The 23,813-nt window shown below is 50.8% G+C and overlaps 2 protein-coding genes across 2 annotated transcripts; one reads left to right on the forward strand and one right to left on the reverse strand.

The window, feature by feature from the left end:
• Positions 1-418: 418 nt before the first annotated feature.
• On the reverse strand, positions 419-10,251 carry PBDC1 (polysaccharide biosynthesis domain containing 1). Its single transcript, XM_073325063.1, has 6 exons — positions 10,167-10,251; positions 7,919-7,984; positions 3,580-3,639; positions 2,161-2,301; positions 1,283-1,394; positions 419-802 (listed from the first exon to the last, which is right to left on the reverse strand). The coding sequence occupies exons 1-6, from the start codon at positions 10,197-10,199 to the stop codon at positions 705-707; spliced, it is 510 nt and encodes a 169-aa protein (XP_073181164.1). The 5' UTR covers positions 10,200-10,251; the 3' UTR covers positions 419-704.
• Positions 10,252-14,118: 3,867 nt separating this feature from the next.
• NPM2 (nucleophosmin/nucleoplasmin 2) lies at positions 14,119-21,053 on the forward strand. The gene is made up of 9 exons (XM_073325330.1): positions 14,119-14,182; positions 15,541-15,626; positions 16,625-16,744; positions 17,548-17,641; positions 18,260-18,393; positions 19,091-19,119; positions 19,619-19,655; positions 20,288-20,359; positions 20,993-21,053. Exons 1-8 carry the CDS (start codon positions 14,119-14,121, stop codon positions 20,330-20,332), a joined length of 609 nt encoding a protein of 202 aa, XP_073181431.1. The 3' UTR covers positions 20,333-20,359; positions 20,993-21,053.
• Positions 21,054-23,813: the final 2,760 nt, after the last annotated feature.

The raw sequence follows: 23,813 nt of genomic DNA on the forward strand, positions 1-23,813 counted from the left end.
TGGAGCAGGGACTTAAACCCCAGGCTGCCACAGCCAAGGTGAGACCAGTAGCCATTATACAATACACAACCTTCTGTTGCCAATCCCAGGAGGGGAGTGTTCACATCAAGTCAACAGTGGGCCTAGTACCTGCTCTTCAATCTGTGAAATCTACCCTTTGTGCCTGAAACTCATTCAGGCACTTGGCTGTCATTAGCTTTAACAACATCTACTAGAGATGAAGGTAAGAGCTCAGTAAAAATTTGTCAGTATTTTATCCTGTAAAATAGTTTGCATTTACGTAGTCTCTCCCCAGAGGGAGAGTGTCCAGGATCATTTGCTCTGCTAGATTCTAACACTGCTTTCATGAACTCAGGTCAAATTTAAGACCAGTTACAGCTCTAGCTTTCTACCACCTCCTGTAGCAGGAATTAAGCCATTACAGCACAGTAACATTTATTTACAGGGCGCTTAGTAGTTAACATAGCAGAAATGCTGCCATAAGAGCACCGCAGACAAATTCTCACATTAAAGCCCAAGTCTTGTTTGTTCTTTATCCCCTCCAGCATGAATTCACATGCCTTGAATTCCCTCCCCTGCGTAAGAGTCCACTTTATATGAATGCTCCTGGCACCAGGGAATCTTCCTCCTCACCTTTCCTATCCATCTCCATGCATGGCTAGTAAAGTATTTCCATCCCTGTCCTCATGCAGATAGTCCTCTCTCTACAGCAACAGACTTTCTGTGGCATGGCTGTAAACAACATTGTTATAGCCCTCTCTGTTACGAGCTGTTTCAATAGCAAAGAACTGGATCCTGGTGACTGAAACGAAGAAAAAAAATCTGTTTACAGCAGGTTAAGACCTATTTACCTGACAGACCCCAGCATCCACAAAGCACAGACTTACTCGAACGTAAGCGCAGGTTTCAGAGTAACAGCCATGTTAGTCTGTATTCGCAAAAAGAAAAGGAGTACTTGTGGCACCTTAGAGACTAACCAATTTATTTGAGCATGAGCTTTCGTGAGCTCATACAACTCCTTTTCTTTTTTCGAACATAAGCTTTATTCACACCACCCTGCACAGCATTGCCATGTAGGCTGCCCTGGGCAAGAGACACCAGGCGTCTGGAAGCCCTGGGAGCTAGGATTTCCCAGCTCTACAGCAGGGACTCTGGAAGCACCCAGAGATCCTGATCCAGCCAAATGCTCTGGAGGCTGGCAAGCTCCCTGGCACAGAGCAAGCCTTAATGTCTACACTGCCCAGGTCTGAGAAGAGGAGGGTGTACACAGGTACGTACTTACCAAATATTGTGTTCTCTTCCGTGTAGTCCTTAGTACAGTCCAGACGGAGCAGGGTGCCATAGTTGAAGTCTTCAACTACCCCATCAAACTGCATACAGAAGGGGCGCCATTTCTGGAGAGAGCAAAGATAACTTTCAGCCTTCTCCCTACAATGGCCTAGGGAGCTCCACTGTTGGGGCAAGACCATTGGATTCAGCTAGAGTGAGCAGAGGCCAGAATCACTGCAGGGTTTCCTAGACATCCTGCCCAAGGTTTCTCCAAGGAGCTGGTGCTCAGGAATAACTTCCACACTTCCTCAATAAGAAAAGGAGGACTTGTGACACCTTAGAGACTAACATTTATTTGAGCATACGCTTTCGTGAGCTACAGCTCACTTCAGATGCATTCAGTGGAAAATACAGTGGGGAGATTTATATACCCAAGAGAACATGAAACAATGAATAGCACTGGCTAGGGCTAGATTGTGGGGGGCTTCAGTTTGGGAAAGTCTCTCTGAACAGTGCAATGCCAGCAACCCCAGGTTGGAGCGAGAGATCTATAGGTACAAATCTAGTACACAACAGGGTACTAACAGAGGAGCCTCAGGGTAGCAGGGAGCACTTGTGCAAGAGAATAGCAAGCGTGTTGCTTGCACTACATAGCAGCCAGAGTTTTTCCTCTAATCTCCATTCCCCTTTCACAGCAGCCGGAAAGCACCTTAGCTTTTGTTTTACTCTTGAGTTGAATACCACTATCCAGTTCCCCTCTGGCTAGACAAATGCTCTCCTCTACAGAGAGAGGGACTTCGCCCTCACAACCACTCAGATCCAGAAGCTCACCAATACCATGGACAGTTTGAGTCCCAAGGGTGACGTTACACATACATATAAAGCACTGACCGCTTTGGCTGGTTCCGATTTGAGCTCCTCTGGGTCAAGCACATCGATTTTGAGGTCACCAAAGCTTTTCCTAAATCCAGCATAGATCTGGTCATCAACTTTTGTAAGTTTCAGGAACTTGGGGTCAACAGAGGAAATAAGCTGTAAGGGAAACAGATTAAATGAGACAAGACAAGCAGCAGGGGGGTGGGTCACTAGAGCATTTATGCTGAATGGGAGGAAAAATACATAGGGCTTTCAAACACAGTGACAACCAAGTTACCACTCCCTCCCTCTCTCAAAGCAGGTGCTACCTGCTCTTATAGAGCCAGATTTTAACAAAAGCCCTTCCTCTGACAATCTGGCCTCAGTACAGGGCGCTCTCCCAAAGTCTGGCCCAGAGTGTCTATCACTTACAGCTGACTGTACCCTTCAGGTCTCTGCCCCAGGTAGTCACATCTCTCGGTGGTTCACTTTCTCAGACTGGGCCCTGGGCTGCAGTCCCCCACGTGATTACCTCAGCAGGCCTGACTTAGGGCCAGACCCTGCAATTCTGTTCCCTCCAGGAACAGTGATGTCCAGCAACCAAGCAGCTTTCTTCAAGCAAAGTATTTGTTCAGCACAGAAGCATTTCAGAGCAAACTGCTGGGAGCTAAAGCGGGAAGCGCTGCAAATGGTACAAGTGACTTTAAAACAATCAGCAGTCTATATGAATGTTCAGCCTGATGCTGAGACTTACCATCCCCCGAGGCTGAGGAAGGCGCAAGCTTCATTTGACCTGGACCTGTCCATGTTAGAGCTGACCGGCCACTTTCCCCTGCTTTAGGCCCTGGCACTGTGATCTGACCCAGTTCTTTGATCACTCCCTTTTTTAAAGAACCCATCACTTTAACCCTTCCCTCCGCAGTGCTCAGCACTACCCAACTTTGGTTTGGAATCTGCCCTGTCATTTCCCCAACCCAGTATTTGTTAGGTTGCTTTCCTCACAGCCCCCTTATTAGATCAATACATTCATAAGGCAAAATCTTACAAACCAATACATAATCACTTCCCCCTCACTGACCAAGTCACATTCACAAAATTACCACACCTCAGTCTTCATTTCCAGTGCCCACAGAAAAGAGAACTCATTGGCTAGAAGCAAAGTGGCTTCTGGTGTCTACAGCACTCCTTGCTATTCCAGCCCTGGGCTCCCCACACATAGCTGTGCCAAAGCCCCTCGATCCTGACCTTGAGCCCCCTTCTGCTATTTTAGTCCGAGGCCTCTCTCTGGAGAGACTGTGAAATACGCCAGTCAGGTAGTGGCTTATTACAAGGATAATATCCGTGGGTTATTTTTATTAAAAGAAAAGAAAAAGCCCAAGAAGCATGCTAGTCCCATCTCAGCCCCACTGTCATGTCTATTTATGCTAGAAGACCAGCAATTTCCTGTGGACTTACATTAAAATAGACTTCAGCGTGCTGATACGCTTTCATGGCCCAGATCATTTCAATGTTGGGCTGCAAAGAAAGAGAGAAAAAGCTGTGACATCACCTTACATGCTGACCTGGCTCTGTGTCCAGCACCTTCCCTTACCTAAGCATTTGCAGACAGTTTTTGTAACATAGATAGGGCTTAGGTTTCCCCTATGATTTCCTGTCTATGTTCTTTTCCACTTCCTGTCTCAAACAGGGGAAGGCTTGTTGAACATATGAAGAAAGCTGCAAGAGTAGCATCAGTCTGAGGAGATACAATTCGAGGGCTGCTTTTATGCTAAAGCGCCTTATCAATTTAAGATGCAATTCAAACTATACATCAATTACACTTTCTCACCACTGAAATGCAACCATGGAACTAGGGTGACCAGAGAGCAAATGTTAAAAATCGGGACAGGGGATGAGGGGTAATAGGAGCCTATATAAGAAAAAGACCCCAAAATCAGGACTGTCCCTATAAAATCGGGACATCTAGTCACCCCACATGGAAGTACGGTAGTTGTACAGGATTGCCAAACAGACAGGAAGTGGAAAAGAACACAGACAAATGAAACCATAGGGGAAACCTAAGCCCTATCTACATGACAAAAATCGAATGTTTACATGTTTCAGCGCGCATCATGTCTGAACATGTTTTTCCCCCCTTGCCTACAGGGACCACGTTATAACTGGGTTAGAGAACAATCATAGAATCATAGAATATCAGGGTTGGAAGGGACCCCAGAAGGTCATCTAGTCCAACCCCCTGCTCAAAGCAGGACCAATTCCCAGTTAAATCATCCCAGCCAGGGCTTTGTCAAGCCTGACCTTAAAAACCTCTAAGGAAGGAGATTCTACCACCTCCCTAGGTAACGCATTCCAGTGTTTCACCACCCTCTTAGTGAAAAAGTTTTTCCTAATATCCAATCTAAACCTCCCCCACTGCAACTTGAGACCATTACTCCTCGTTCTGTCATCTGCTACCATTGAGAACAGTCTAGAGCCATCCTCTTTGGAACCCCCTTTCAGGTAGTTGAAAGCAGCTATCAAATCCCCCCTCATTCTTCTCTTCTGCAGGCTAAACAATCCCAGCTCCCTCAGCCTCTCCTCATAACTCATGTGTTCCAGTCCCCTAATCATTTTTGTTGCCCTTCGCTGGACTCTCTCCAATTTATCCACATCCTTCTTGAAGTGTGGGGCCCAAAACTGGACACAGTACTCCAGATGAGGCCTCACCAATGTCGAATAGAGGGGAACGATCACGTCCCTCGATCTGCTCGCTATGCCCCTACTTATACATCCCAAAATGCCATTGGCCTTCTTGGCAACAAGGGCACACTGCTGACTCATATCCAGCTTCTCGTCCACTGTCACCCCTAGGTCCTTTTCTGCAGAACTGCTGCCTAGCCATTCGGTCCCTAGTCTGTAGCTGTGCATTGGGTTCTTCCGTCCTAAGTGCAGGACCCTGCACTTATCCTTATTGAACCTCATCAGATTCCTTTTGGCCCAATCTTCCAATTGGTCTAGGTCCTTCTGTATCCTATCCCTCCCCTCCAGCGTATCTACCACTCCTCCCAGTTTAGTATCATCCGCAAATTTGCTGAGAGTGCAATCCACACCATCCTCCAGATCATTTATGAAGATATTGAATAAAACCGGCCCCAGGACCGACCCCTGGGGCACTCCACTTGATACCGGCTGCCAACTAGACATGGAGCCATTGATCACTACCCGTTGAGCCCGACAATTTAGCCAGCTTTCTACCCACCTTATGGTGCATTCATCCAGCCCATACTTCCTTAACTTGCTGACAAGAATACTATGGGAGACCGTGTCAAAAGCTTTGCTAAAGTCAAGAAACAATACATCCACTGCTTTCCCTTCATCCACAGAACCAGTAATCTCATCATAAAAGGCGATTAGATTAGTCAGGCATGACCTTCCCTTGGTGAATCCATGCTGGCTGTTCCTGATCACTTTCCTCTCATGCAAGTGCTTCAGGATTGATTCTTTGAGGACCTGCTCCATGATTTTTCCAGGGACTGAGGTGAGGCTGACTGGCCTGTAGTTCCCAGGATCTTCCTTCTTCCCTTTTTTAAAGATTGGCACTACATTAGCCTTTTTCCAGTCATCCGGGACTTCCCCGGTTCGCCACGAGTTTTCAAAGATAATGGCCAGTGGCTCTGCAATCACAGCCGCCAATTCCTTCAGCACTCTCGGATGCAACTCGTCCGGCCCCATGGACTTGTGCACGTCCAGCTTTTCTAAATAGTCCCTAACCGCCTCTATCTCCACAGAGGGCTGGCTATCTCTTCCGCATTTTGTGATGCCCAGCGCAGCAGTCTGGGAGCTGACCTTGTTAGTGAAAACAGAGGCAAAAAAAGCATTGAGTACATTAGCTTTTTCCACATCCTCTGTCACTAGGTTGCCTCCCTCATTCAGTAAGGGGCCCACACATTCCTTGGCTTTCTTCTTGTTGCCAACATACCTGAAGAAACCCTTCTTGTTACTCTTGACATCTCTGGCTAGCTGCAGCTCCAGGTGCGATTTGGCCCTCCTGATAACATTCCTACATGCCCGAGCAATATTTTTATACTCTTCCCTGGTCATATGTCCAACCTTCCACTTCTTGTAAGCTTCTTTTTTATGTTTAAGATCCGCTAGGATTTCACCATTAAGCCAAGTTGGTCGCCTGCCATATTTACTATTCTTTCGACTCATCGGGATGGTTTGTCCCTGTAACCTCAACAGGGATTCCTTGAAATACAGCCAGCTCTCCTGGACTCCTTTCCCCTTCAAGTTAGTCCCCCAGGGGATCCTGGCCATCCGTTCCCTGAGGGAGTCGAAGTCTGCTTTCCTGAAGTCCAGGGTCCGTATCCTGCTGCTTACCTTTGTTCCCTGCGTCAGGATCCTGAACTCAACCAACTCATGGTCACTGCCTCCCAGATTCCCATCCACTTTTGCTTCCCCCACTAATTCTACCCGGTTTGTGAGCAGCAGGTCAAGAAAAGCACCCCCCCTAGTTGGCTCCTCTAGCACTTGCGCCAGGAAATTGTCCCCTACGCTTTCCAAAAACTTCCTGGATTGTCTATGCACCGCTGTATTGCTCTCCCAGCAGATATCAGGAAAATTAAAGTCACCCATGAGAATCAGGGCATGCGATCTAGTAGCTTCCGTGAGCTGCCGGAAGAAAGCCTCATCCACCTCATCCCCCTGGTCCGGTGGTCTATAGCAGACTCCCACCACTACATCACTCTTGTTGCACACACTTCTAAACTTAATCCAGAGACACTCAGGTTTTTCTGCAGTTTCGTACCGGAGCTCTGAGCAGTCATACTGCTCCCTTACATACAGTGCTACTCCCCCACCTTTTCTGCCCTGCCTGTCCTTCCTGAACAGTTTATAACCATCCATGACAGTACTCCAGTCATACGAGTTATCCCACCAAGTCTCTGTTATTCCGATCACGTCATAGTTCCTTGACATCACCAGGACCTCCAGTTCTCCCTGCTTGTTTCCAAGGCTTTGTGCATTTGTATATAAGCACTTGAGATAACCTGTTGATCGCCCCTCATTGCCAGTATGAGGCAGGAGCCCTCCCCTCACAGACATTCCTGCCTGTGCTTCCTCCCGGTATCCCGCTTTCCCACTTACCTCAGGGCTTTGGTCTCCTTCCCCCGGTGAACCTAGTTTAAAGCAATGTTATAAGCAGACACACCTAGGCTAGAAAATATTTCCCTAACATGGGTAGCAGTTTTTTCTTGTCCACCCAGGCAAGAATAAGCTACTTTATACCAGGTTTTAGCCATCTCCATGTTTCACAACCATATTTCAACATGATTAAATTTGTAGTGGAGGCAGACTGTAGTTATTCATGTTAGAGTTTAGATGGGACAAATAAAACAGGGGGATGGGATCTGGTGGGAATACAGCACTGGTGAGAAGTGCCCATTTGACAGCTTTGGAGACTGAAATACTGTGCATATCCAAATGGGCACTGACAGGGCAAGCGTCCCCCTGTCTACCCACCAAACACACTGCCAAGCTATGGGATCTTTAGCAATCACAAGTGATTCTTTGTATTCATTTGAGATAGCATCAAACACAAGGACTGGGAAGTTTAAAAAACCCAGAGTACACACTTTCAGGCAACAGCTTGGAACAACTCGGAGCTCAAATATCCCTGAGGTCTCAGTTTCATGATGTAACTACTACACATCAATGAACGTAGAACTAAGTGCTGCTCCTATTCAACATCTTTCTTGGCCCTGCAGAAAGACGGCCCTATTGGCCCCTCACCAATGCTCTCTCTGGGGATACTCACATCATTGCCATAGGCTTCAGCTGGCGGGGACAGTGCATGGGCTGCTGCCACAGCTTCACCGGCTCCCTGCACGTGAAACAAAGAGAGATGGCTGCTGTTAGAGCCACAACTGGAACCACACAAAGAAATAAAGAGAACGTGGGGTGGGTTTAAGTTGTATTGAAACAAATAAGCACAACCAAATGGCAAATTTGTATCCCAAGGAGTCAAACAAGCATCATCAGGGTGCAGAAGACTGTACAGAATCCTTGCTCTGAAGAGTTTATAATTCACAAAGGAGGGGGAAAGGGTGTAACATAAAAGCAAAGGACAGTTGTACAGGGCATGCACTCCTTTTACTCCTCACTGCAAAGAGCAGACCCCGTCCCCCGAGACCCACACATACGTGCAAAGCTAGTCTATGCCTGGGTGACGTCCAGAGGGAGGGGGGCAGATAGAGGTACACATTTTGCTCTCCCTTCTAGTGCCTGAGGGGTTAATGGGCACTGTGGGGCTCAGCCCCAGTTAGACACAATGAAAATTCACCTACAGAGCAAATTTCTGCCTTTGGAAGGCAGCAAACAGGCATGTGACATAAGGACAGCGCCCGAGGAGACAACTCCCCCCTCGGTGCTCCTGTGAGGCATCAAACTCCCCGTTCTGCCCTTCAAAGGTTCTATCCCCCCATAAAGCCTTTGTTTCACCATGAACCCTACTTACAAGGGCTGTGCAGCCCCATGCACACCCACAACCAGGACTGTGTGCCCCCCCTTTCAAGGGCTTCATAATCACCAGGACTCTAAATCCATCCCCAGGGCTTCTCCCCAACTTGGCATCTGCAACCCGCCCCCTCCTCACACACACACTTTAAACTCCCCCCCCCCCGGAGCTCGACCCCCCGCATCATCGAACCAGACACCCCCCCCCCGGAGCTCAACCCCCCATCAAACCTGCCCCGGGAGCTCGACTCCCCCCCCCATCAGCAAACGTTCCCCCTCCCCCCCCGGGAGCTCGACTCCCCCCCCATCAGCAAACCTTCCCCCTCCCCCCCCAGAGCTCGACTCTCCCCCCCCATCAGCAAACCTTCCCCCTCCCCCCCCAGAGCTCGACTCTCCCCCCCCATCAGCAAACCTTCCCCCTCCCCCCCAGAGCTCGACTCTCCCCCCCCATCAGCAAACCTTCCCCCTCCCCCCCAGAGCTCGACTCTCCCCCCCCATCAGCAAACCTTCCCCCTCCCCCCCCAGAGCTCGACTCTCCCCCCCCATCAGCAAACCTTCCCCCTCCCCCCCAGAGCTCGACTCTCCCCCCCATCAGCAAACCTTCCCCCTCTCCCCCCGGAGCTCGACTCTCCCCCCCCATCAGCAAACCTTCCCCCTCCCCCCCCGGAGCTCGACTCTCCCCCCCCCCATCAGCAAACCTTCCCCCTCCCCCCCCGGAGCTCGACTCTCCCCCCCCCATCAGCAAACCTTCCCCCTCCCCCCCCGGAGCTCGACTCTCCCCCCCCCATCAGCAAACCTTCCCCCTCTCCCCCCGGAGCTCGACTCCCCCCCCATCAGCAAACCTTCCCCCTCCCCCCCCCGGAGCTCGACTCCCCCCCCATCAGCAAACCTTCCCCCTCCCCCCCCGGAGCTCGACTCTCCCCCCCCCATCAGCAAACCTTCCCCCTCTCCCCCCGGAGCTCGACTCCCCCCCCATCAGCAAACCTTCCCCCTCCCCCCCCCGGAGCTCGACTCCCCCCCCATCAGCAAACCTTCCCCCTCCCTCCCGGAGCTCGACTCCCCCCCCCATCAGCAAACCTTCCCCCTCTCCCCCCGGAGCTCGACTCCCCCCCCATCAGCAAACCTTCCCCCTCCCCCCCCCGGAGCTCGACTCCCCCCCCATCAGCAAACCTTCCCCCTCCCTCCCGGAGCTCGACTCCCCCCCCCATCAGCAAACCTTCCCCCTCCCTCCCGGAGCTCGACTCCCCCCCCATCAGCAAACCTTCCCCCTCCCCCCCCCGGAGCTCGACTCCCCCCCCATCAGCAAACCTTCCCCCTCCCTCCCGGAGCTCGACTCCCCCCCCATCAGCAAACCTTCCCCCTCCCCCCCCCGGAGCTCGACTCCCCCCCCATCAGCAAACCTTCCCCCTCCCTCCCGGAGCTCGACTCCCCCCCCCATCAGCAAACCTTCCCCCTCCCTCCCGGAGCTCGACTCCCCCCCCATCAGCAAACCTTCCCCCTCCCCCCCCGGAGCTCGACTCTCCCCCCCCGGCGCTCTCGCTTCTCCTCACCCGGGCTCCCAGGCGGGCCCCTGCAGCGGCCATGCTGCCTGTGACCTCTGACCCTCCATCGTCCCCCTTCCGCCCCCAGCGGAAGCTGCCCGGCCAGGGTGGTCACTGAGCATGCGCACAGCCGCTCTCGGAGGCGTGGAAGCGTGGCGGGAAGGGCGCATGCGCAGGAGGGGTGGTGCCTGACGCGCTTCTCGCCGGGCAGATGCCTGCGTGGTATTGCGGCGCCCCCTGGCTCCCCCTGGCGGCAGCTCCGGCGCATCACAGCCTGGGGCCTCCAGCCCTGTCCCGAGGACCACAAGGTCCCAGTCCTGCCCACATCCCAGGAACCTCCCCCCAGGACACCAGGGTCCCTCTCCCACCTTAATAAGAATAATAGCACCCAGCTGGTGGGGAGCATTTTCCGGCAGTCAGGCTCAGAGCACTTTACAAAGGAGGGCGGTCCCATTATCCCCACATAACAGATAGGGAAACTGAGGCAAAGAGCTGAGAAATGGACTGGCCCAAAGTTACCCAGCAGCAGAGGCTGGTTTAGAACTTGTTTCTCTTAAATCCTAAGCCAGTGCACTAGCCACAGCACCTCTTCAAACCTACCTTGCCCTCTATCCCCCTACTTCTGATCCCCAAACACTGGCCTGTACCAGGTGGGCTACACCTGACTCTCAGTACTTGCAGTTGTATTAATTGCAATTGCTTCCTTTGACTTGCAGAAGGCAATCACGCACCCGCGAGCAGGGTTCTCTCAGACACACATACCGGTAAATTACAAAGCCGGTATTTCTTCCCTAATGTGGCTGGGCCTTTTGCAAAGTACAGGGCCATGTGCTGTCAAAATTCAGGCCCAAATGCCACAGTCTTCTCCATTTTTATGGGAGAAGAATATTCCCTTGTGTTGAAATGTCTAACCCACCCACTCTGCTGCTGAGAACTAACCAAAAGGAAGCATAGCAAAGGATCCCCACAGCAGGGCTTAATTTGTGCCAGTCCATGCCAAGGCTGAGCCCCGGCACCTCTAAACCTTGGTAGTTCGTAGCCCTGGTACCTCGGCTTGCCGCATCAGTTATGAAAGAAAAAAAAATTGCTTAAGCTCCAGCATCTCTTTCATTACAAATTAGGCACTGCCCAACAGCCATTGTTTTTGTGAGACCTACAAAAATCAAGTATGTCATAATTCCCATGCAATCTCTGTAACCACACTATACAAAGCTATGCTGGTTCTGTACAATCAATTTCCATACCAAGCCCTATTCCTAGGCAGGGTGACCATATGTCCTGTTTTGGCTGGGACAGTCCCCTTTTTAAGCCCTGTTCTAGGCATCCCCCATAGGGGGGCGTGGAAGAACATTCAGGGGAGTCTTGGGAGAGCGGCACCATGGTGGGGTCCCCTGGGGCCAGCCCCGTGTGGAGGTGGAGGGAGAAGGGGATGGGGAGTCACTCAGGCCAGCCAGTCACATTTCACTTGGGGAAATATAGTCACCCTATTCCTAGGGCTTTGCTCAGTTCAACAGTGTAGCTCCCATAAGGTGCTGTTTTGACCAAACTCTTGGACACAATTATTATTATTACTATGTGCTGTTTGGTGCCATTCAATAAAAATAAAAACAGCCCCTGACTCAGTGAGTTTACAATCTCAGTATTATTGTTACCTGTTAGTGGTTTTACAGGGGGGCTTAGGGGCTCCAAACCCAGATCATTATACTTGCAGCTGTATACATACATTGTATGAACCAGCTCCTGCCCCGAAGAGCTCAAAGTCCAAATAAACACAACAGACAACTGGTAGGAGAGACAAAAAGTGACTTACCTAAACTCACACAGCACCACAGTCAGGATTAGAACTCAAGTCTTCTAGTCCAACATCATAACGAGTGAACTACAAAGGTTACACCGCTGCAAACAGCCTAGAGTCCCTCCGACTTCGGCATAGCTGATTCTGGGCTCATTTTCTAAATGAGGAAAGAAGTGACTTACTGGCCTGGATCTTGCAACCTTCTCCACACAAACAGACTCTCGCCCACATGAAGATCAGCTGACAGAACTGAGGCCTTGACTGATTTCTATACATTCCCTTCTTGTGGGAGACCTGGGATTTTGATCCGTGGGTTTCTTTCGCTCATTAGTATCTGTGACGTATTTGCAACATGAAAAGTGCTGTGGACATGCCAGATGCTAATGACCAAGATTTGATTTCCACAGTTGCATTCGGCCAGGGTAAGCTTGTGGAACTTTCTCTCTTTGGAGGGAAAGGGCTCTTCCTCCTTAAGGCCACGTTTCAGCTTCTAGCAACAAGACTGAGGCTGATTGGGTGAAGTATTGAGCCCACTCACCTGATCTGACTTTATAAGCGGCTTGAGGGGCAGGGTCTCTGTTTGCAGGGGGTGTTAGCGACAGTCCCTTTAGCAGACTATTTTATGTTGTGTGAGTGAGGTGGTGCTCGGTAAGTGAGTTATCAAATACAAATGTTAGCAAACACTTACTTTTCCTGTAAAGCTTCCTCTGGCAGTTAGCAAGGTCTATGTCCTTGGGAGAGATGTAACCTGAGGGTACTGTATTGTGTGTCCTAAATGTCTCCTGGAAGGCAGAGATTTGCTGTCCTCGTATGTGTGGCTAGTGCTCAGGATGTCATGGTAGGATTGCTGTAGGAACTCAAAGGGATTAGGCTCACAACACTGTGATGTTTGGAGAGGGTATCCCCTAGCAATAACCAGGGACACAACAGTGATGCTATGAAACTGTATTTTGCCAGTGCTGGGGGAAAGCAGGGCTCTGATTTCATTGGACCAGCAGAGTAACTCCCTCTTAGCAAGCAATGAAAGAGATGAGTATCTTGCTATATCTCAGTGGCTGTGATAAATGCGGGCCAGGGTGAGCAGTCTTGTTGAAGTCAATAGCAATGCTCTTGACGTTAAGGATCTGACTTCTCGGGCTGCTGAGGAGCACCCTCAACTCTGCTTGAAAGTCATCTGCTCTATAGTTGCTTGGCACCACTTACAATCAGTCCCTGCGTGTTTGGGATTGGACCCTTTGTTGCTCTTGTTTTACTCTGCTAATAAACAATGGCTACTACAGTTTGTTGTGATCCTGCCGCAAAGAATTGCTGGTGCCCTGGCTAAACGCCAATGTGTTTAAGTGTCCAGTTCTGGTGTTAAAAAGGTGCATACAGAGATTTTGCTCAATTGAATAAAATCACTAGAAATGACATGGGTGTAATGATACTCGCTCTGTAATATGGTAACACCCTGTTAAACAGAGATCTGGTGATTCTATCCTTGGATTATGTCTCTCTAAACAAAAGTTCACTTTTACAATGATTGTTTTTGTTTCTGATAGTTACCTGGCAAGGATTTGTAAACTTTTTTAAACTTCCAAAATAAATGGGGGGAGGGGTTGTTGGAAAAACTAGAAATGGTGCAGAAAAGAGCCATACTGATCTGAGGGCTGGAAAATGTCTCTTGTGCCCTTTGAGTCTCTCAATCTCTTTAGTTTATCAAAATGAAGATTGAGCGGTAACTTGATTAGTGTTTAAGTAATGTCATGGGGAGAAAATACGAGGTCCTCAGAGTCTATAATCCTGTGGAGAAAGGCATAACAAGACCCAATCACTGGAAGCTGAAGCCAGAAAAATTCTGGTTGGAAACAAGGCACAAATGAACAGTGAGGGTATTTACCATTGGGAAAAACTGTGATGGGAATGGTATATTCTTCAGATCCAGACAGAATTTAGTCAAACCCAAATTATTGAGTTCAGTACTGGGGTAACTGGGTAAAAACTGAATGGCCTGTATGATACAGACTAAATGGTCAGACTAAAAGATCTAATGTTTCTTTCTGGCCTAAACTCTGTGGAAAACTTAAATCCTATATCAGTGGGGCTGTTGCAAAGTTTTCTAGCTTAGTAAAGACTACACTCTGAGTAATGTCTTCTTCCTTCCCAGCAAAGCAAATCCTAGGAACCATGGCTCTTAACAGTAGTGCCAACAGCAACAGTAAATCTGAGAAGCCAGTGTCTCTAATCTGGGGTAAGAACCTGTCTCTCATGACTGTTACTGAGAACATAATTGCTGTGTATACTGTGACTAAGAGCCATGAATGCAGCTGAAATACGTTTCCATTGACTTGTCCTGCCTCCCATCTGCTTGTTCGTGTGTCCACCTGTTGCATCTTGTTGCCTAGACTAGTGGTTCTCAACCAGGGGTATACGCGGAGGTCTTCCAGGTGGTACATCAACTCATCTAGATATTTGGCTGGTTTTACAACAGGCTTCGTAGAAAGCACTAGCAAAATCCATACAAACTAAAATATCATACAGACAATGACTTTATACTATTCTATATACTATACACTGCAATGTAAGTACAATATTTAATTCCAATCAATTTATGTTTAATTATATGGTAAAAATGAGAAAGTCAGCAATTTCTCAGTACTAGTGTGCTGGGATACTTTTGTATTGTTACGTTTGATTTTGTAAGCAAGTAGTTTTTAAGTGAGGTGAAACTTAGGGTAGGCAAAACAAAGCAAAGGCTTGAAAGGGGTACAGTAGTCTGGAAAGGTTGAGAACCACTGGTCTAGACTACAAAAACAGGAGGGCAGGGAGGACCCTATGTCTTCCTGTACAGTGCCTAGCACAACAGGGCCTGACTACGGCCTCTGTGCTACTGCAATATAAGCTGTAATAACTAGATGGCTTTGGGCTATTTCAGGGAGTATCTTGCATGGCTCCCCTGACAATCACAGCCCTTGGCTGAAATGAAACCACGCTTCCAAGGGGCAGTGAGTCTCTGCCTCTCGGTGACCAACCAAGTAACTGGAACCCTTGAGAACCTGCCCCTCTGGAGGCATGCTCCAGTGGTAGGTATCTGGAGAGCATGCTCCTCTGGAGATGAGGATGTGCTTAGCTTGTTGTGGTCATCAGGACAGCCATCTGCCTGAAAATCATCTCCGTACCGTCTCCTCTTTAATCTGAGTTGAGCAGTCAAATTACTTCGTACCGCCTTAAACAGCCATCCAATTCTCCTTCTCCCACCATAATCTCTTAGGAAGTGAACTCTTCCCCTGCGTCGTACGCATCTCTTGGCTCCAGTTGGTCAATACCTGTGGCCGCTCCCTGGGACAGTGTTCTGGCTCTAATATCAACCTGCCTGACAGGAGCAAGAAGCAGAGGGATGCTTTGGGGAGCCAAACTCCTGCCTCTAGTTTGGGGCACTTACGTATTAGCGGCTTCTCTCCTGTCTCTTCTCCTACCCCTTACCAAAAAGGAGGTGTGGTGGAAGCACCGTCTCCGACACTTCCGCCTAGATGTGACTCAGCCCTATCTCCGCTGAGAATGGGGCGGGCGGTGGGCCGAGTGGACCTGATGGGGCCTCTGCCTTCACAGGATGTGAACTAAACCATGAGACGCAAACCTATACGTTCAAGATCCCAGACGAATGGAAGTATGAGCAGCAGCTGGCCCTGCGGACCGTGAGTACCTGGCCTGCCCTTGCCCGTAGAGGGTTATCGGGCAGGGTGTGGGTGCTGGTGTTTGAAGTGGGTAGCTGAGCACAGGCTCAGCAAGAGCAAGAAGCTGGCCTTGGAAGCTAATATAAGGACATGGAGCGGAACAGAAGATCCCTAATCTAGGTACCATGATGTTCAGATATGACCAGTCCCACTCCTGGAACCATCTGGCATGCAAACCTTGCAGGGACAGAAGAGAACAGCCTCATTATTCCCTTGCCTGGGGCAGTGCACTCATTCATGCTTGTGGACACTACTGGTCCGATAGCACCTGTACCATGGGTCTCTGCCTGGCAGTTCAAAGGGCACTGCCACCAGGCCAGCCTGCCCAAGTCCATTCAGTGCAACCAGCGCCTACAAGGCTGGCCTGCTCCAGTCATAGAAGGGAGGGGCATGTTTTGCAGAGGCGTATCTATGCTCTGTGTCCCACTGTCTGCTCCTGTGTTCATGTCCACAAGGGCTGCCATGGAAGAGCAGCCTGTGCTGGGTGACTCCTCCCTGGGTTGAAGATAGGCCCGAATTCTCCCACCCCGATCTCTGCCAGGGTAAATGGCTGCCCTGATCAGTCAGTCGAGGAAGCCCACTCGCCCTTGGGCCTGGCAGAAAGTGTGCTGGAGCTCTAATGAGCAGCGGCAGCGTCTTCCTTATTGGCTTATAGGCTTTAGTAGGGTTGCCACCTCTGAGACCCAAAATACCAAGACACCACCTGAGCTCATAAAACTGGACAGCTGGCAGGGTGTAAGGAGCACCCTCCCAGATTTCCTGGGACAGCAGCCCCAGAGGGATGGTCCTGAGAACCTGGATGAGGCCAACCCTAGGCTAGAGCCCTATAGGCTTGTCTGGAACCCTCCTTCCCAGGTCTGGAGTTTGGCAGGGGGAGAAGTCTAGAGTTGGTGCCTTCAGGGATGTTGCTGGAATTCTGCCACTAAAGGGGTGCTGATGACTCATGCTTTCACCCAAAGATCTGCCTAGGAGAAAAAGCTAAAGATGAGTTCAATGTTGTGGAGATTGTACCAGCCGAGGACAGCCAGGACACCACGCCTGTGCCCCTAGCAACTCTGAAACCTTCAGTACTGCCAATGGTGAGTGCCCACTCATCAGTCTCCAAGGATTCTAGTGGAGGGACGACACTGAACTGGGGTTAGCTCTGATCAAACATAAAGCCCAACCAGAGATGGGCCTGAACAAAAACACAAGATCTGAATGGCTTGTGGACAGAACCCTGCAGCTTGGCTCAGCTCACTAAAAAAGGCCAGACTTGGAGCAAACCCAAATGTTGCCCTGGGCAGGGGACAGGTTGCAATAGCAAAGGGAAGCTTGATGTGGCAACAGCCATTTCGAGAGGGGGGAAAAATGCATGAGCTGAAGGCTGAATGCACCCTCTCAGCCTTCGGCCCCTGGCAAAATAAGTGTGCCTTCAGTTCCCCTTCCTCCTGAAGACCTGCTCTCAGATCCTGTCGGGCCTCAAAGCACACCTGCTTTCCAGATATAGCTTCTAATTGAGTATGCAGCATAACCTGTTATCAGCCAGACACTGCTGCTTCCCCGCTGGCCAGTGAGTCAGCAATATGTGATGACTTTCCCAGCTAACAGCCCTTCTAGGCAGTTCAATCCTTGCCCTGAAGAGCTTACAAAGACCATCGCTGGGGAGATGGTAGCTTTCCCAACAGGCCAGGACACTGAAAATCCAGCACTGATAATGCTCAGCCATGCATAAGTCCAAGTCCTGTGTTGTCTCTAAATTAACTAGCCCTAGTGTCTCCAAGGAGGGGAAAAGCATAGGGGAACCTACCGGCAGGCTATGGCACTTGTGTCTGTGTGCAGTGCAGCAGGATGAGGGGGAAAGCTGAAGGCCCATATAACCTGTGACATTAATCTCTTCCAGGCCACCATGGTGGGGGTTGAGCTGACTCCTCCTGTCACCTTCAGGCTGAGAGCTGGCTCTGGCCCAGTCTACATCACCGGACAACATGTTACATGTAAGCGAACGGCACGAGGTGGGAAGAGGGGATCTGAGCCTGGTGTAAACATAATGCAATGCCCATTGGCTCCAATGGGAGCTGCACTTGAGGGATCTACTCTGCCCCCTAGAGGATGTCCAAGGCCTACCCCAGGGCCTATTTTGGCTCCCTTGGGAATTCAGTGACTTTCCACCATCTCCAGACACGGGAAGGGCACAACGTCCCACTGTCGGAGCAGGGGCACTGCATGCCTCTTAACCACAGGTTCTCTTCCCTCTGCCCTACCCTTTCCTCTAGGCAGGATGGCTGGCAGGTGTGCTTTGGGGATAGTGGCTACTTCTAAAGACTCCCACTCCTACCAAGAAGCCACTAACCCTCAGCGACACATCTAGGTAACTTGAGTTGTGCAGCAACCTAAGTTCGCAATGGGGCCAAAATTGGCTCAAGTTAGCGTCAGGACTCCCTCCCCTTGGAATGGGGAGCACTTCTGCCACAACTGACTGCGGCTTCTCGGGCTCGCACTCATCGGGCCCCGAATAAAACCAAGTGTGTGAGTCCCCCAATACGGGCAGCAGCGTGTATAGCTGCTCTAAGGGTGTGTGAACTGCTCTGAGCCCAGGCTGCTCTGCTTTGCAGTGGTTCCAGATCTCTCGTGGGATGAGGAGGAGGAGGAAGAGGAGGAAGTGGCAGAGGAAGAAGAATCTCGGGAGGATTCTCCCCCCAAAGCCATCAAGCATCCAGCTTCCAACAAGCAGGGTAGCATTGCCAAGGTACTGCAGGAACGGTCAAGCTAGGAGCAACCACTGTCCGTCACATGGCCCAATTCCTCCCTGGTGGCACCACTAATTCCCTGGTGAACCTGTTGGTTCTGAATCTGTCCCTGGGTGTGGAGGGGACCAGGGAGAGAGTAGAGCGAACTCGTCTCCTGGGCCTAGCTGGAATCTTGCGGAATCTTACAGGAGACTCCTGAGTGCTTGTGGCCACTGAAGACTGTATTCCTGTCCCCAAGAGTCCTGGGGGTATTAGTGTAGCTAACTATATGTAATGTTCTGCTCCCTAACCTCTCCTTCCCGCACCCCCACCGTCAAAGGAACACCCCATCCTTCAATGCTAACCTGTTGCATAGTATTGCTGAGGGTTTAATAGCTCTACTGTAGCCCAGAGGTGGCTGCATTTCAGTGGTGGGCATATAGCTTCCAAGTCCCTGCTATCTCTGGAATGTATTATATGGTGCTTGGACCCCTCCCTTCACCTGGGAAAGTCCCACATAGATGGACAGTTTTCTTGCTGCTACAGCTAATCTATGCCTGTGCAATAAACCATTTTCCTGCTGTAGGGACAAGCTACACAATTTTTCCTACTCTAGAGAATTATGCTCGGGCAGTTCAAAAGAACATCCTCTCTCCACCTGTCATTTAGACCTTGTGCTAGCCTTGTCAAATTTAACTCAATCTTTCTTCTTCCCAGAAGAAGAAGATGGAGAAAGAGGAAGAGAAGTGAGTATAATCAATGGTGCGGGAGACAGTCAGATTCTGGATAGCACCCTCTAGACGAGATGGTGGGGATACCGCCTGACCGATCTCTGGCACAGGTAGAAGCTAAGGATCTCGTGGCAAGAGGGGACTAGAATTCCATAGGCCAGGAAACACAGTGACATTGACTAACCTCCAGGTCTATGGGAGATACCAGCCTTTTGGCTAGTCACGGCAGTGCTGCACTGGTACCTAACTCTGGTAAATAGCAAAGGGATAACTGTCCTGTGAACTGCTATGGGAAATCCCAGAGGAACGCTGGCATGCCCTTATCCCCGTCACACGTGCCCAAAGCCATTTGTTAGGGTTAAGTAGCTTCATACTAAAACCTAAACACTAGCAGCTGGATTGTCCCAGGGAGAGGCAGAAGCTCAGTACCTGTAGGTAGATCTGTGAACGTCTGGCATGAGTTTCCAGGAGTGAATCTAATCTCAACGCTTCTCTTCCCTTCTCTTCTGAACAGCAGTGTTCCTTCTGATGATGATGTCCTTCCCAGCAAGGTAAGAAGCCAAACAGTGATCTCTGTGCCCCTTGGGACAAACAGAGGGAGAAACATGAATAGTATTAATACTGGCTTGAGAAATGTTTCGCTGTGGAAGTCTCTTCTGAAGCAAAGGTGGCTTTTAAAGCTGTCCCTCTGCTCTGCATGGGGCTCGTGTTTCCATTTCATCTGTGGCTGCTTTATCTCTGATTCGCTGGTTGACTAGTATTAGTCAAAGGTTAAAAAGTCACTCTGCAAATGACTGTCTATCTAAATCACATGCTTAAAAAATGTGTATCAAATATTCTAGCAGCTGGTGGGTGCCTGTCACATGCCGCTATCTGCTTCTAATTAGCTGACAAACCCTGAAATAGGGCAGACAGTCAAACATGAAAACACGACCCTGGCAGGAAAAATAAGTAACAGGCGTATGGATAACTAAACCTGGGCTTAGATCTGCATGCTCGCGAATTAGGCTCTTGTGGTCTAGTTCTAATATTTAATCACTTGCCATGTGCTGTTGTGGGAGCAATGCGGAGTAGCTCTGCATTAACACCTTGGCCTAGTGAGTAGGTGCCATGGAATCTGGTGGTGCCTAGCCACTGGCCCGTGCTACTCTAAAGCCATAGCCTCGCTTCGTTCCCTTTGCAGGGAAGAGGAGCTGGCAGAGGGAGAAAGCCGGCAGTGAAGAAATAGACTGATCTGCAGCGAGGGGTCTACGAGGTAAGGCTGTTCTGCAAACCCCAGGCTGGCTGAGTCGAGCAAGCCACCAAAGATGGGGCTTTGCTACGGAGGTGAGAGCTGATGGCTGTACTGCCACGGGGAGACCAATATCGTGTCCCAAGTTCCCCGGGCATGCAGAGGCTAGAGGAACCATAACCGTCTGGATGCGCCATTGTCCTCTCTTGGGGCAAATGCTGGAGGCCCCTGCTACAGCTAGTGGGGCTGGTGGGAAAAGGGCTAATCAAATGCCACCTAGTTGGGGAAGGGTATTTAGGGAGAGGACTAAGGATTACAACACAACGGGATAATACACCAGGTAGAATCCTTCAGGCAGGAAGCTACTGGCATAGTATCTAGCTGCCAGCAAAATGGTCTAGCAGCCGAGGGATGGAGCTTAGAGGTAGGACTCCCAGGCTCTGACTTACTGTGTCGTTCACTGCTCTGAAGCTACCCAAATGTCCCTACTGTGCACTGGCTCTGAACCAACTGGAATCGATCTGTGGGTCAAGGTAACTTTGTGGGAGGCACAAACTATTGACTTGTCTCCAGAGAACTCATCTGGCACAGAAGTGCTCCAGGACTTTGCCCTTATACCATGCTATGATCTGACTTCTGTTTCCCCTTGCCTTCTAGGGCCTGATACGGAAGAGACCAGAGATTTTTTTGGTGCTGTTTTCTGTAAATGTCTTTAGGAAAAAAAATAAAGGGCCTTTTATTTTGCACCCTGGGTTTCACTTTCTTAAGCCTGGAAGAAGGTGGGGCACCTCTGGACAGAGCGAGAGCCTCCAAGGAGCCAAAGCCAGAATTTCAGGATGGACTCAGGCCCCACAACTAGAGTCAGTTTTTCCTCCTTCAGCAGCTTCAAATTCTAGCCATAGTCTAGTCTTGGCTGCACACCTGGGATCCGTCCATGTTCCAATATCTCCCCATAGCCTGGGATTTGCAGGCATAGTTGGTAAGAGGTTTTCAGACACAATGACAGCAAGGTGAGGCCTTAATGCTTCAGCTGCAGGTCATCTACCAAACCAGCAACAGCAGTGGGTGTTCTGCTGTCGGGACAATTGCCCAGCTTGTATTGGGTCACGTGATAAGAATACCTAAGATTTCCCCCTTCAAATCAAGTGGAGGGGCATGACCTGTGTGAACAATAGCAGGTCAGTGTAAGATACCTTAAACACCCCGTAGAAACTGCTGATTAGCCATTGACGGCTCTCCTGCTGCATGCTCCAAAAGCCAGAGCTAAATCTTCTAGACCCTTCCTCTTCAGGATGAGAAATAGCTTCCAGCCTCCTGGGCTGGAGTCCTGACCTGCAAAGCCGCTTGATCAGCTGTGGCAAAAGGCTGCTCTGCTGGAGTGAAAGCCCTGTAGCCCCAGAGGCCGCGCTCTCCCGCAGCGTAGTACTGCTCTAGTGCTGTAGAGGACAGCACTGCAAAAGGAAAGAGCTCAGCAGCAGAGGTTTGCGGGGGGCTCCCAGCTCTCTGCGGAGCGTGGAATGCAGTTTCATGGGCGAATGAACGTCTGCCAGCTCTTTCCGAGCCCAGTGAGACTGGGACAGCACCTCTGGCTGTGCAGGGATGCTGGCTAAGTGAGCGGCTATATATCTCTCTCGTTTTCCATGGAGACATCCCATCTGCTTTGGTAACAATGCGTAGCCTCAAACTCACTCCAGTTCTGATCCTGAACCAGCTCATGGCAGGGAGCCAGCCTTTTTCACAGGGGTGCTGAGAGCCATTGAATCAAGCTGCAAATCCTGCATATGATGGAAACCACTTCAAGCTAGGGGGGCAGCAGTACCCCCAGCACCCCTCGTTCCAGCACCTATGCTTGTTCAGAAATGTCACCCTACCCTGCCAGGCTAGAGCACCAGAGATGGCACTGGTCTCTGCTCAGGTGATGACTGGAGGCTGCTAGGGCAGACTCCCCTCTCTCCTAGTCTGCCAGCTTCCTTCTACCCCCGGGAGCCAGCTCAGACTATTAATAACCTAGATTTTCTCACCTGTATCTTTGTCAAGACCTGGGGCAGCATCTGCTACAGCCATAGACTGAGGTCAGTGTGGGGTATGCCAGCCTTTCCCATGGGCTGTCACTCTGTGCAGCTAGGAAGTACGACACCTAGAACAGGGAACAGGGCAGCCCCTGCTGCTTGGCAGGCACCAGAGGCCAGTCTGTGCCCAGGGCCGTGGGGCTACTGACAGCCAGCAGACATGACCTACCTGGGAGCGGTACAAAGGGAAGGGACTGCAGAGTGAGCAATGTGCACACAGGGCTATGCTGGCTGGGTGCCATCTGCCTAATGCAAGGGCTTCTCCTACCAGGGACGGGGACCCCCCACGAGAGGGCAGCCTGCCCCTCAGCCATCCCTGGCCTACTTCTGATCCCATGGGGCCGTGCACAAACCTCCCCGCTCAGCCTGACTGAGCCCCCTTGCTGTCCTGCATGGAATGTGCAGCAGAAGTGCTGTGGGGAAGGGGCTGTCTAAAAGGTGGTCTCTGCCTAGCTGCTTCTGCAGTAGTTGGTCTCCCCCCTCCCCCCCTGCACTGCATCTGCAGGAGGGGAGCTAAATAGGGGCCACTTAACATGTGAGCTGGGGTCTGACTGCCGAGAGCCTGATGGAGGTGGTGACAGGTTTAGTGCTGGGGGGTGGGGAGCAGGAACAGAGGCTTCAGATACTGAATCCAACTGCTGCTCTGCTGGCCAGGCTCCCAATTTGTCCAGGGCTATAAAAACTCTGCAGTCCTGGAGACGGATGGCCACGGATGCTGGGTGGTCTTCAGCTTGCAGTGCTGGGCCACCCCATCTCTGCTTGGAGCCGGGGCCTGGGGGTGCTGCTGTGTCACAGGGTGAGAGTAAGGGGCAAGGGCTCCCTGAGCTCTCCACTTCCCTTCAGAGGCCTTTGTTGGGGATGGCTACTCTCCACTAAGACCCCCTGGCACCCACTTCCAGAGGCGGAGTCAGCTGAGTGGGGCACGGCCTGGAGTCTGGGCTCTGACACCCAACTGCCTCACAGGGCCTCCAACCCAAGCCCAAACGTCTGCACGCCCATGTTCTAGTACCATATCCCAAGACTGAGCCGGGCTGTCTCTTAGCGGAGTGCAGACGGACCCGTAGTGTCCCCTCAGGCCTGACTTACAGCCACCACTGCTCTTCTGCTGCTGGCTCCTATGGCCCCAAGCCTGACCCCCACTCTCCGCGCCATCTCTGCCCCTCCCAGCAGGGGAGTGGAGCTATCTGACCATTGAAAATAGGCAGTGAAGAATCCACTGCCCCTGCCTAGAATCACCCGTGACTTTGGCTGGAACAGCTAGGTAACGCTCCAACTCTCGGCCAACGTGCCATGGGATCTTTCTTTAATAAGCAAGATTGGCCAGGGTCTTGTTTTGATAACCCCAGCTAGTATCTCCAGCAGCACCAGGCCCCCTGTGCCAGCTGGGGCATCATGTGCTCCCCTAATTA

The sequence above is a fragment of the Lepidochelys kempii genome, chromosome 26 (assembly GCF_965140265.1).
Source record: "Lepidochelys kempii isolate rLepKem1 chromosome 26, rLepKem1.hap2, whole genome shotgun sequence".
Taxonomy (NCBI): Eukaryota; Metazoa; Chordata; order Testudines; family Cheloniidae; genus Lepidochelys; species Lepidochelys kempii.

What these genes read in the sequence shown, in the direction of transcription:
- PBDC1 (XM_073325063.1), bottom strand. Translation starts at nt 10,199, where the DNA reads ATGGCCGCTGCAGGGGCCCGCCTGGGAGCCCGG. An exon ending in GGGCCCGCCTGGGAGCCCGG is followed by an intron (nt 7,985 to 10,166) that starts GTGAGGAGAAGC and finishes TTTCACGTGCAG; the next exon opens with GGAGCCGGTGAAGCTGTGGC. An exon ending in ACGCTGAAGTCTATTTTAAT is followed by an intron (nt 2,302 to 3,579) that starts GTAAGTCCACAG and finishes TTTCCCTTACAG; the next exon opens with CTTATTTCCTCTGTTGACCC.
- NPM2 (XM_073325330.1), top strand. Translation starts at nt 14,119, where the DNA reads ATGGCTCTTAACAGTAGTGCCAACAGCAACAGTAAATCTGAGAAGCCA. An exon ending in AACCTTCAGTACTGCCAATG is followed by an intron (nt 16,745 to 17,547) that starts GTGAGTGCCCAC and finishes AATCTCTTCCAG; the next exon opens with GCCACCATGGTGGGGGTTGA. An exon ending in ATGGAGAAAGAGGAAGAGAA is followed by an intron (nt 19,120 to 19,618) that starts GTGAGTATAATC and finishes TCTTCTGAACAG; the next exon opens with CAGTGTTCCTTCTGATGATG.